This window comes from Eschrichtius robustus, chromosome 13 (genome assembly GCF_028021215.1).
Source record: "Eschrichtius robustus isolate mEscRob2 chromosome 13, mEscRob2.pri, whole genome shotgun sequence".
In the NCBI taxonomy this organism is placed as follows: Eukaryota; Metazoa; Chordata; class Mammalia; order Artiodactyla; family Eschrichtiidae; genus Eschrichtius; species Eschrichtius robustus.
The window spans coordinates 51,991,575-52,006,151 of record NC_090836.1 but is presented as its reverse complement, the minus strand read 5'-3'; the positions used below and the strand labels follow the sequence as shown (position 1 = coordinate 52,006,151).

The following is a 14,577-nucleotide window of genomic DNA, read 5'->3' as shown; positions in this document are numbered from 1 at the left end:
CAAAAGTTAAAGTAAACCAAAGGTCATAATAAAATTTGGTAAGTGCTATAATAGAAATTAGGGTAACAGAAGGTAGAAAAGGAAGGAAATACTTTTATTAGGGTGGGTCAAGTGTCAGAAAAGGATAAACTGATTAATAAAGGGAGAAAATATAGTGTTTTGCTCCATAAAATGTAAAATAATCCAATTATAACACTAGGCAATGGAATCAGGCAGACAACTGATATTAAGGTCTAGCACAGGGCTCTTGCATAGACTAAGTGTTATTTGATACCCCAAACTGTTAAAAGATTAGAACATTATTGAAGCAAGTATTTTTAGCCTAACTAAATCTCCACTTCTTTTCCAGGTTCTTAAGATGCCTAAAAATTACAGGTATTTGAATATACCATTATCGAAACCATTTCCTCTAAGATCAGTAAGAAGGCAAGGTTGCCCACTCTCGCCACTATTATTCAACATAGTTTTGGAAGTTTTAGCCACAGCAAACAGAAAAGACAAAGAAATAAAAGGAATCCAAATTGGAAAAGAAGAAGTAAAACTGTCACTATTTGAAGATGACATGAGACTATACATAGAGAATCCTAAAGATGCTAACAGAAAACTACTAGAGCTAATCAGTGAATTTGGTAAGGTAGCAGGATACAAAAATTAATGCACAGAAATCTCTGGCATTCCTATACACTAATGATGAAAAATCTGAAACAGAAATTAAGGAAACACTCCCATTTACCACTGCAACAAAAAAAATAAAATACCTAGGGATAAACCTATCTAAGGAGGCAAAAGACCTGTATGCAGAAAACTAAAAGACACTGATGAAAGAAATTAAAGACGATACAAACAGATGGAGAGATATACCATGTTCTTGGATTGGAAGAATCAACATTGTGAAAATGACTATACTATCCAAAGCAAGCTACAGATTCAAAGCAATCCCTATCAAACTACCAAGGGCATTTTTCATAGAACTAGAACAAAAAATTTCACAATTTGTATGGAAACACAAAAGACCCTGAATAGCCAAAAGCAATCTTGAGAAAGAAAAACAGAGCTGGAGGAATCAGGCTCCCTGACTTCAGACTATACTACAAAGCTACAGTAATCAAGACAGTATGGGTCTGGCACAAAAACAGCAATACAGATCAATGGAACAGGATAGAAAGCCCAGAGATAAACCCACCCACATATGGTCACCTTATCTTTGATAAAGGAGGCAAAAGTATACAATGGAGAAAAGACAGCCTCTTCAATAAGTGGTGCTGGGAAAACTGGACAGCTACATGTAAAAGAATGAAATTAGAACACTCCCTAACACCATACACAAAAATAAACTCAAAATGGATTAAAGACCTAAATGTAAGGTCAGAAACTATAAAACTCTTGGAGGAAAACACAGGCAGAACACTCTATGACATAAATCACAGCATCTTCCTTTTGACCCACCTCCCAGAGAAATGGAAATAGAAACAAAAATAAACAAATGGGACCTAATGAAACTTAAAAGCTTTTGCACAGCAAAGGCAACCATAAACAAGACGAAAAGACAACCCTCAGAATGGCAGAAAATATTTGCAAATGAAGCAACTGACAGAGGATTAATCTCCAGAATATACAAGCAGCTCATGCAGCTCAATATCAAAAAAACAAACAACCCAATCCAAAAATGGGCAGAAGACCTAAATAGACATTTCTCCAAAGAAGATATACAGGTTGCCAACAAACACATGAAAGGATGCTCAACATCACTAACCATTAGAGAAATGCAAATCACAACTACAATGAGGTAGCACCTCACACCAGTCAGAACGAACATCATCAAAAAATCTACAAACAATAAATGCTGGAGAGGGTGTGGAGAAAAGGGAACCCTCTTGCACTCTTGGTGGGAATGTAAATTGATACAGCCACTATGGAGAACAGTATGGGGGTTCCTTAGAAAACTAAAAATAGAACTACCATACAACCCAGCAATCCCACTACTGGGCATATACCCTGAGAAAACCATAATTCAAAAAGAGTCATGTACCACAATATTCATTGCAGCACTATTTACAATAGCCAGGACATGGAAGCAACCTAAGTGTCCATTGACAGGTGAATGGATAAAGAAGATGTGGCACATATATACAATGGAATATTACTCAGCCATAAAAAGAAACGAAATTGAGTTATTTGTAGTGAGGTGGATGGTCCTAGAGTCTGCCATACAGAGTGAAGTAAGAAAGAGAAACACAAATTCCGTATGCTAACACATATATATGGAATCTAAAAAAAAAAAAAAAGGCAGGGGCAGGACAGGAATAAAGATGCAGACATACAGAATGGACTTGAGGACACAGGGAGGGCAAAGGGTAAGCTGGGACAGAGTGAGAGAGTAGCACTGACATATATACACTACCAAATGTAAAATAGATAGCTAGTGGGAAGCAGCTGCATCGCACAGGGAGATCAGCTCGGTGCTTTGTGACCACCTAGAGGGGTGGGATAGGCAGGGTGGGAATGAGACGCAAGATGGAGGGGATATGGGGATATATGTATACATATAACTGATTCACTTTGTTATACAGCAGAAACTAACACAACATTGTAAAGCAATTATACTCCAATAAAGATGTTAAAAAAATAAATATACCACTATCTTATCATAATATGAATCAAAATGTATAGCCAGTATTAGTTTCTCTTCCAACAGCCAGTAGGAGAAAAATTACAGTGAACATTAAAGAAAGTTCAAGTTGGAAAATTGGGAAATTACTATGTTATTAATCTTTGTAAGCTAATAGTCATACCAATATTGTAAAATCAAACCACCCCTCATTTTTCTTTGATAAGAAAAAGTCTTTGAGAATTTTCTTTTTACATGACAAATAATGGTACTTTACACATCCCACACCCTTTCAAGATTCTGAAAAGTTGTACTAATTCGTGTATAAAAATCTCTTATGCAAAACAGCTTATTATTATAGAATTGTACTTGAGGCATGAGGACTCAACACTAATCTTTTATAACAATAACAAATGCAAAGAAATTAATCACTTCCTACCTGCATAGGTTTCGTAAGTGGATCCATTCTAACTAAATAAACTTCCAAGGTACGTTCCTTTTTCATGGGCAATGGAAGTGTCAAGTAACAAAAAGGATCAAATGTTACTGAAATCTTAGCACATTCAGGACAAACTAAAGTTGATTTAAAAAGGCCATGAAATATATCTACTATGATAGAATCATTTCTTTTTAAATGGTTTTCCCAGGCTTCTTCAGCAACTACCTGTAAGGAAAACAGACACATATTACAAAGAGATACCACGTTATTATAACAATGGTGACAATAATATGGTTAAATTTACCTTATCTGGTCTTCCATCAGCATCTTTTAATTGTATATATGGTTTTTTCCTAATTCTATTCAAATCCTCATGTAGTCCATCTAATAGGAAAGCTAATAGTTCCTGACAGTCTTGTTGCTGGTATCCAGAGAACTGAGGTGCAAAACGTCCTACCTGTGTCTGTAAGAGAAGCAAAACTGTAAAATCAGTTCTAGGGACAAGATTGATTTAAAAAATATACAGTCAATTTTCATTATTCACGGATTCCATATTTGTGAATTCACCTACTTCCTAAAATTTATTTGTAACCCTCAAATCAACTTGAGGCACTTTTGCAGTCATGCAGATATGATAATTACATATGGATAAATACACGTAAAGAACTACATATCTAGGGGCTTCCCTGGTGGCGCAGTGGTTGAGAATCTGCCTGCCACTGCAGGGGACAAGGGTTCGAGCCCTGGTCTGGGAAGATCCCACAGGCCACGGAGCAACTGGGCCCGTGAGCCACAATTGCTGAGCCTGCGCATCTGGAGCCTGTGCTCCGCAACAAGAGAGGCCGTGATAGTGAGAAGCCCGCGCACCGCGATGAAGAGTGGTCCCCGCTTGCCGCAACTGGAGAGAGCCCTCATACAGAAACGAAGACCCAACACAGCCATGAATAAATAAATAAATAAATTAAAAAAAAAAAAAGAATTACATATCTAAAAATATTTTAATAATGATAACTAACCTGTAAAATAGAAAAGAAATGTTGACCTAAGGAGAGAACATTGAGAAAATATGGTATAGTTTTGTACGAAGGTTTGGGAAACACTAAAGACTTAAAATTCAGTAACATTTCTGGGTCACCTGAAAAAAGTACAATGCTCTCATTTAGTTTGTGTGTAAGGAGAGGATAAATCTCATAGAGCTAAAAAGAATATTCATGTTATATATAATTTTCCTAGTCTTTGCAGCGCTAAGTATTTTTTTGATGAGACTGAAAAGAAATGCAAAAGAAAAAAGTCAGATATCAAGGACCTATTTACACATAATTGAGAACATCTTGTAAAATGAAACTAAATGGAATCATGGATAAGGGTTGAGAAATGACTTGTCTGAACTAGTTTGTCCTAAGGTTGGAAAGTTAAGGAAGATAAATGCAGGACTTCTTTTGATTTGTTTTTTATTTTTTAAGAACTAGTACATAGTTAATAAAATGTTGCCCAGTCCATGTTCTATATGAACATCATTTAAGTTGTATAAAAAACGGTTGAAAACTGCTTATTTTCGTCAAACGTTTAAAATTTCTCATAAATCTCACCCATATAATTAATTAGGAAAATTTTAACAATATAAAGCTAAATTTCAGTTCAATTCTTATTTGAATGACAAACTAAATTACTTGAGATTTTGATTCTAAGAATTAACTACTTCACAAATAAGAAAAAACATAGAAGTTTAAGAATTATATTGAAAATATATTTAATTAATATTTAGTGCTTACTTTGCAGACCAGTTTCATTTCAATAATTTTTCGAACCAACAATGACTTGCAAAATAGAGTTCTTAGAGTTTAATGACATGCCCAAATTTAGTCCTTACATTTGTATAAAATATTTATGTAGGTTTCTTAGAGATGTGCTGTATTCTAAAACAGTATGCAAATGCTCACTGCTGTCTATAGTCATTTTGAACCATACCAGTGTTTCTCAAACTTTATTTCATTATTTCCTTTACCATCCTCCAGAACTCTTTTTGGACAGTTTAAATTAATCATCTATTATGTGCCCCACCCTGAAAATTTAATACCATATATGCTGTGTATGTATCTATGTGCTGAGTCCCTTTGGAGGGCCACAAACCATTGTAATAGCTATGATTTTTTGCCCTTTTCCCAAAGATTTTTGTCCTCTTGGGTGTGATATAGGCCTTGTTGAAAATGTATTTACCATACTAACCTTAAAGGCTCTTGGTGTGACATAGCTAAATTTTCCAGACCACATTTGCTTGATCAATTCAGCATAAGATTTAGCTATTTCACCTCTCATTCCTAAGGGATTGTCAAAATTCAGTTCTTCTTGATACTTATCATTCAGGAAATATTCAGTAAGTGGAGGTGTATTGCTCAAACACTGCAAAGAATAAAATATATTTTCAAGTAAAAGAAACCACACGTTAAACATGTTAAAATGTAGAGAGAAACAAAGTGATAATACACAGAGAAAAATTTACAAAATGACCTCTTGCACTAATAAGTAACTGATCAAATAAACACTCAAATGATGTACTCAACTATTCATTTCCCAAATTTCAAGTCAATTACTTATAGTAAATGAAAACGCTAATATTTGTTGCTGTAAAATCTGCATTAATTTTAACCACAGCAAACTACTGGTTAACTGGGAGAGAAGCTCAGAATTTTCTTTCCTTCTTTTACTTGAGTGGTAGAAATTATGGATTGTCTAATCGTCCCAGGCATCTGCAAATTGGCCTGAGTAGGTAAAAACTGAGACAGAGCGCAAGCAAGAAATGAACTTTAAAGAGGTATTTACTGCTTCCATTGTCAGTTCCTTATCATGGAAGAGCAGCCTTCTAAACTTTCCTTTTGGATCAACCATTTTTAGAAGGGAGAGTACAGATCAGCTGAACCTCAGAAAACAAACTTTTGTTATGTGAACTCTGGCTAACTGTGTTCTTACTTCTTCTAGCTCTTCTTTAATAACACAACAATCCAACTTTCCTTTATGGCAAGATTAAAATTAAGAATAAGTTAATTCTCCAGCTCTGTTCCATTTTGAATTAAATAATTTAGGATTTAAAATAAAAGAGACGGCGGAGGTACAGTTTTTCCACAATATTTTATCTCAAGATGAAATAATTTTTTAAGTTGATAATACCATAAAATGTGACTTCATTTTGAACCGAATATTACTTTATCAAGTAGATGTCTAGAGCCATTAATTAGAACATGTAATGACTGACACAGACATACGGTCATATAGGTTAACATTTTTTTGGCTGCAGGAAGATATTTGTCTTGGAGTAAAGTGACAAAGTGCCTTAAGTGAAGCTAGTTGCTTGCACGTAAAGTAGTAGAAACCTGTTCTTATGACAGTTCAGACTTATATTAATGGAAATAAAAGTTTTTCAAAGCTTGCTTACCACTCATATGGAATAAGTTAAATAGTTTTGGTAACTATGAAAGGTTCAGCCTGCTGAGTTCATGCTGATAACTTGGATGCTATAAACTATGACTATATGTCATATACTGTTTGGCTAAAACTCCAAAATTAAGCATATTCAATTCTTAAAAATAGATTATGGCGTTATATTTTGTGGTTTCAATTATAAATCAATTTATGTGTACTCATGTAACTATGATATCTATTTTGGAATTTTCTAATAAAAATAATACTATCCAAACTGGTAGTCTGGCCCCTACCTCAAGGTAAAAGGGAGAACTCTTTATAATATCATGGAACTTGTTACTGTATTATTCTTAGGCAATGAAAATAATATCAACAGTTAAAAAATGTTTGAGGTGGGCTATACAGGCTGTACAGTTATTTACATGTCTTTTTCAGCAGTAAAATATTTTATGTGAACAAGAGGTAAGCTACAGTGTAGGAAATAATTAGGGAAGGGATTTTTTTTCTACCTTTCCTCTTAATTCCTTTTATATCTCAAACTTTCATAATCTTACAGGCCTTCTGAGTTTCATTTTCTCTTTTCTTTTTGTAATATATGTCATTTTAACTATAAACCCAGCACTGGAGGTCGGGCCAGGCAACCCAGAATATACCATGACTACACAGGGCATAAATGCCATCACTTAGCAGTATCATCTCATTTAGTACAAAAAGGACCAACACTAAATAGTCGATGAGGCAAACTGGAGGTCAGACAGCATTTACAACAATTATCAATTAGTTTTCAAATCCTTATATTTGATCAGCTCAGGGTTATACTAAGAATATAATATTCTACTACTGCGTGTAACAATTATATAAAGAACCTAATGCTTTACCGTTTAAACACTTCAAAAAATCAAGTTGTGCAAACATGAATAATTCTTGAGCTTTGTTTTTACCTAATTATTCATGTTTATCCTTATCTTGCAAAGAGCTTCCAACTATAACTGAAAATCTTTTTAGCTTTCCATAGCATCCAGAGTGATCTTTCTAAAATTTGTCACTAAAATTTATGACTTAATTATGTCACTTCCTTGCTACAAATCCTTTAATAGCAATTTCAGATTAAAATTTCAAATCTTTAGAAGGGTCTGTCTTTTGCCCATCTATTTACATGCCTTGTCAATAAAATACCTTTAAAAAAAACAAAAAACAAAAAAACTTCCATCCCAGCCTTATTTGATTACTTGTGGTTCTTTGACCTCCATGCATTCTCTCACTTTATAAGTTCTCATTACTCTACCTATGTGAAATATACCTTCTTTGCCTTACTAACTTCTACTAAACCATTCAGGTATCCTGTCTAGGAAGGATTCCCAGGTTCCCTTATAGTGTTTCCTCCTGTATCTTTCCTTATTGCTTAGTGCTTACTTTTATTACAGCATTTATTTTATAATATACTGTAATTTTAATTTTTAGGTTGTCTGTCTTGCCAAATGGACTGAGACTTCCACGAGAGCAGGAATCATGATATCCTTTAAATTCATGTCTCTAGCACTGAGCACAATGTCCCTTGGCATTTAGCATGTATACAATAAATGCATGCTTAGTTAAAATGTTTTTTGCCTATATTTACTAATGTATTTATCCTCCATTTCTTCTTCTTTTTTTAACTCTTTTCTTTCAACGTTTGGCACAGAGTACTCAAATTTTGTTGAATGAAATATCACAAAGTGAGGCAAAAATATTTTTGCTTGTAATGAATAATTTCAAAAGTTTCTTCAAGCACTTCTACCTGAATACTAAATCCAAAAAGACAGCACCTATTAAAAACTCCCTGGTCCCCTTTTGTTTGACTTTCATTTAATCTACCATCTGCTTTGTAGTGGGCCTCTACTTGGATTTTTAAAAAGTCAGTGACACAGAGACCAGTTCTTATTTTCATAGTGACTCATGCCAGTTTGAAACTGATTATAATTCACTGATAACAAACTAAACAACAAAACAGAAATAGTTTTAATAAGTAACTGCCTGTATTTCCTGTCAAGATATCATAACCAATATATTTTGAGATAAACTTTATATTTAAATGTAAACTATTAAATCCTAAATGGTCCCCCAAAGCATCTTATTTGCTGAACATAATGTTTCAAGGAACTCACAACCTTAATCTTTCTAAAAATTTTCTAAAACACAAATACAGAAATTCAATAGCCAGCTTAACTGTTCTAATACATAGATCATAATAGTTTAAAAACTAAACTGATGTTAGACTTTTTTTCCTCATCTTGAAAATACCATAATTTCCTCCTTCACCTTGAATATGTTATTATAGGAGTCACTATATTCTTGAAATAATATTAAAACCAGTTAAACATTAAAAGTTCTCTTTTGGTATAAATTTCAAGGAACTATTGGAATAGAGCTCAAACAACTAAAATATTTCCTCCAGGTGACATCAGTATTCAATGTCATCATTCTGGTAGAAGAAAAGAAGCCCATTTCTTAAATTTGGTCATAATACAGCTTGATTTTTAATTTATGCAACTCATTATTCAATCTTTTAACATGAGGCTATCTTAGAAACATGAACATCTTTGACAATTACAAGAAAATTGGATACTTGGACTGGCTGCCATTAAATACAATGTTTTAAAGAATAAAGATAACTTTCATTAGTTCAATAATAAAAACTATAACCAGAGTTCTGAAGCATTTCTCTCAAAGAGTCTTCTATTATAAAAAACATCACTTTCCTATCTGATTGGGACTGTTCCAAAACAATTCCTTTCTTAAGGCATATATATATTAGAAGTCCTACATATGTAGACATAGGAAATGTCCTTTTTAACTCATGATACTTTACTCCAGTAATGTAATATGGACTAGAAATCATACAACATATGTTGTGCCTATGTGGATATATCTCTTATTCTCAATGCTTCCTGAACTGCAAAATAAAAAAAAAAAACCCTCATCCTTAACATACATGGTTTTTCTTAGCAAAAACTGAGAATTAAAAAACCCCCACAAAACCTGAGAATATATATGAATGTATGATAAAAACAAAAAGGATTATATAAACAATATTAGTATGTTATTTTTACAGCTACTTATGAGTTTTGTGACATTCTAATAGTCACATGCCATTTTCAGCTTCACCTCTGTTAATTCATTTGATTTCAACTGCCTGACACTGACAAATGCCAACACTTTCATAGTTTAAGAACCACCTCTTACAAGTCATCACCAAAAAAATGAGGTCCATATATGAAGTAATGTGACTGATCCTAAAACACGTATCTCAAGCCACATTTTGTTTGTATTGTAATTGTGTCTAGAGTTGGTCCTAATCTTGGGTAGAATTCTGTCAAATACCATGTTAAAAATAAAGCAATAATCAGACTGAAGAAAAAGATTCTGTACTAGTAGTTTCAATTCTTGATGCAAAAGAGAAAAAGTAAAAAAGCTACATTAATCAACAGGCAAATGCACTTGTTAACTAGGCAAATTATTTATTTAAATGTTTTTTATGATCCCTAGGCAAGTTAATAGTGTGGAAAACTGACAAGAGCATTTGAAGATCTAAGGATTAAAAAACTAAATTTCACATTTAGTATATGGTAATATGAAATACTAAAATTTCATATTTAGTGTATGGTAGACTTGGCATTCATTAATTTAGCCTTTGTGATACAGCATCTTCACAGCTGGCTAACTGGAAGGTTGAGGATATAAGCTAGCATGAAAAGATGTTGATCCATGAGGAATGACGAGAATGGTGTATTATGTGCAAGCCAATCGTTTTGTGAGCAAATGTATCTGTTCCTCAAAATGGCTTTGTAGTTCTCTACTTGTGTTCACATACGCATTTAAAATGGAAATTGCAAGTAAGAGTATTCTTGAATGTGAATTTGAATACAGGGTCTTAAGATATATTCCTTAGTTTAACGTATTAAGACTGAGCCTTAGCATGTACTCCTCCCCTTCTTAGAACATTCTTCCCCTGTAAGAAATTCCTACTTATTCTTTAAAACTCATCTCAACATCTCAGCACCTCAAGGAAGAACTAACATTCCTTCTTCTGGACTAATGCTATACCTTAAACTCACTTAGACTGTCCTTATCTTGAGAGCAGAGTCCATGTCTTATTCACCTTTGGAACTTAGCATCTAGCACAATGCCTGGCACATACCGTAATAAAGGTGTGATGAATGAATAAAAACTTATACAGTAAATCAGTCCTTAGAGACTGAGAACAGTGGGAAAACACTTGACTAAGATCTGAATTGCACACTGTTATATAACTATAACCTATTTAAAGTTCTACAAGTTCAAAAATAAAGTCCAAATAATGCCTAAAGAGGCTTTCCCAATGAGGGAAAAATAACTATTGTGAATACTCCAAAAAATAACTGTCAAGATAAATCCATATAAGTAAAAGATAAGTGAAAGAAAAATATTTGGTAATATATTTTCATGAAGACTCTTTTTCCCAAATCAACCTGGAACTAGACACCACAATTCATAAAAAAATTCTTCTAAATAATCAAGTATCTCATCCAGTGGACATTCTATATGGCTCAATGTATATAGACCTTTAATCACTGTCACCATGAAGAACTTCTTTAAAAAGAATGCATATACCATTGGACTATTTTATAAAGTATTAATTATCTATGAAAAACTCTCTGGTTATAAATTTCTGCCCCTAACCCAACATCCTAAAATTGCAGTATTATGTGAAGTATGATTCTCTCTCATTACTTAAATTTCATGGAAAGACTACAATGTTTTGTACATAACTTTTCCTTACATACACATGCAAAAATCCTATTCCTCTTACATTACTTTCAAAAAGTTCTTCCATTAAATATGTTCTGATCAGTAAGACTGATGTTTCTCAAGTTCTCTGAAAGAGTGACTCATGTAAGAGTCTCAATTTTGTATTTCACTATAAACTTCTATATAGTTTTTTTAAAATTGATGAATTGAAATAAAGTTCTACTATATAACCAAATCTCAAGTCTATAATCAACATATTTTAGGAAATGAATAATTAATAGCCATCCCAATAACTTGTAATGAATCTGGAATTTCCCCAGTACCTGGAAAATAGTCAAAGTAATCCCCTTCAAAAAGAGAAAGTTGTCTTTTGTAATGCTGAATATGAACCACTCCCTTTCTGTTCAGGTGCTCCAGAAGCCCAATTTTCAAGTGATCATGTATGCTCACTATTTTAGTAAACCGGTAACTAGAACAGGAAAGAAAACAAACTTAATTTTTGATTACCTAAAGCCTTTGAGTTGTGTAACTCATTCTGTAACTGATCAAAATGTAACGCCACTCACAACTCATAAAGTAGCTACACTTTCAAACTGACCAATACTAAAAACCCAATCTAAAATGAGGAAAACCATTTTATTTTCTTATGATTTAAAAAATAAAACCTAAAGTAATCCATGGTTAAAGTAATCTTAGAATACCCCCAAATATCTTGTTTTGGATTTTAAGATTAGATGGATAAAGAATTTTCGAATTTGTCATGTTGTTATTTTTCAATTCGTCATGACAAGAGTATAAACGTTCTAAAAAGGTACTGTATAACTCCAAAGCATTTTATTAAAACTGGGATACTGGCTCAAATTCTGTAAAAAAGTAGTGGATAAGACAGAAAACTATGACGTAGACTTTTACAATGAAGAAATACAAATATAAGCCTGCCCCTTCACCACGGAGGTTTGGAAAATGAGATAGTTTTAAGACACTTCATGTTTTATTTTTTGTTATTTTTTTTTCCTAGGAAAGGCAAATCTCATTATATTTGAGATCAATCCTGAAGTTTCTCCATATATTTTAGTAAAACAAATACAACTATAGCTCTATTTTGCTTTACATTTCCATTCTCTCGTCAAGCTTTCTTTAAAGAACAAATTTGTGTAAGTAATATATACATGGATATAACTTTCTTTTTATTTATTTAGTTTAAAAAAACTCTGTTTTCTTCCCTCTCCCACCTAGTTAGTGAAGAGAGAACTGCCATACACTTGACTTAAAATATTGAAATTTTACATAAAGTAGTTCTAGAGGCAGTATTTTTGAATTGGACAAAGATGTTCTAACATATTCACGTTTATCATTAATCTGGTCACTATGCTTAGGACATAAATAAAATTAAACTTCATTTAAAGTCCATGCTGTCACCCTTTCTTCAAATTCTATGTAATCTCTCTTCACACACTACTTGAATTTAATTAAGAATTATTATGAAAGCTTGGGAAGTATGAGACTAATGGGAAACCTTTTGGCTAGCAAAGAAATGTCAATGCCTTTCCCCTCCTCATCTATAGGATTGAGGAAGGAAAATTTTGTCAAAAGGACTACCCTGTTACTTGCAGTGAGTAAGTCCTATAACTAGAGATGTCACGATTAAAAAAGCATGATTATATAAAGACCAGTGATTTTTTCATATTAAAAGCTAAAAGTAGAAACTGGATAGAAGATCCACTTGCAATAGAGATAAATTTGAAAGCTTCTGGGATAATGATTAGATCAACAACAATGCTATAAGCTTCAGGTAGTTGTATGATGTTTTAAAACTACTAGATTGTAACAGCAATTGTTTAATTTTTTTTTTTTTTTTTTAAGTAACAGGCTATTTATTGAATGATTTTATGTTTAGATATTCAGTTTATGGGAAGCATGCTCAAGCTAAATGGTTCTAATAACATTAATAAATATTAGTGTAAGTTATATTTATTTTAAAGAACTAAAGCTTATTATTAGTTCAATTTTAATGTTTAGTAGCTTATTAATTACCCTATTAATAATTCAAAACTGGCTCACAATGAAATGAATGCCAATATTTTAAGCAAGCAAGATAGTGAAAGGTTTTAAGAAAAAACAAGTGTTTTACAGTTTTGTTCAGTCCCCTGCACATAATATTCAGTAAAGAAACATTTTTGAATAAATTAGTATTAAGAATTATGTGATTTGTTCATCTTTTAGCTATCCTGCTAAGGCATAAAGAAAGGGACAGCAGAATTTTTTTAAAAAGTTTAACTGACTTACTACATTCTTTAAAAGAACTACCAAGTCATATATTTCTCTGTATCATTTCATTACACTAGGCCCATAATTGACAATATTAATATTTCAGCTGAGTTGAAACAGAAATTTAAGGACTATGTGATAACATAACTATGAAGGTTCCTAACTATTTTCATAATAAAAGAGAACTTTAAATTTGATTAATCACTCAACAAATATTAAGAACAGAAGACCATTATGTTAAGAGACTAGAAATACAGAAATACTGTTCTAAAATGATGTTTTCATGCCATTCACTGTGGAATCATTCAAGAAACAATTTGCAGAGCAGTAGGGTATGTTATGCCAAGCTGTGATTAACATGGCAGCCCAATTCAAGTGCTATCAGACTGGCTACATCGGCAGAACATAAGCTGTAGTGTTTATTAGACTTTATATAAATTGGTAGGTCTTTGCAAGAAGTAAATACATATATTACAAGCTATAATTCTTTTAAAAATTATTGTGCTCTTTGACATTTAGACAGCTCCAGAAATATCATTAATCTGGTACAGGTCAAGTACTAAATATTTCAGGTAAATTTTCTTAATACAGTGCTTCTCAAATCATCTATGTGGAAGGACTAGTATCTTTTTAAATTTTCAAACTGTCACAGACTGATACTTCTATAAAGTTTTTTAGAAAATAAAAATGAACCACTAGAAAAATGAAATAAGAAATAACATACAGAAAAGACCCATTTTAAAATTATTAGATTTAATAGATATGAAACTAACCTAACTGCTATAAAAGTTCTGGATCACTCACTTATGCTTAATTTCTATAGTTATTTTATTGTTGACCAGCACTGTCTCATCCAAACACTGTGAGAAACACTGTTCTAATGTAGTTACTATTATGTGGCATTATACCAAACATTGGGGATATAAAAGAAAACCAAAGATAGCCTCTAATTTCATGATTCTTACTGTGTAGTAGGTATTTGTCCAGAAGAGACAGAGGAAAAGGGGTGTGTGTGTGTTTGTATGTGTGTGCGCATGCACGCATGTGTGTGTGTGAAAGGCAACTAGGGAAGAGGTAA

The 14,577-nt window shown here is 32.7% G+C and overlaps 1 protein-coding gene across 2 annotated transcripts in view; it reads right to left on the bottom strand.

Annotated features, from left to right (window-relative positions):
* USP15 (ubiquitin specific peptidase 15) overlaps positions 1-14,577 on the bottom strand; it is a 119,203-nt gene that overhangs the window by 18,046 nt on the left and 86,580 nt on the right. For both annotated transcript variants that reach the window (XM_068560660.1, XM_068560661.1), the window contains 3 exons: positions 5,274-5,447; positions 3,352-3,510; positions 3,048-3,272 (listed from right to left, as the gene is read on the bottom strand). In XM_068560660.1, coding sequence (XP_068416761.1) covers positions 3,048-3,272; positions 3,352-3,510; positions 5,274-5,447 — 558 coding nt within the window. The remainder of the gene's footprint in view (positions 1-3,047; positions 3,273-3,351; positions 3,511-5,273; positions 5,448-14,577) is intronic.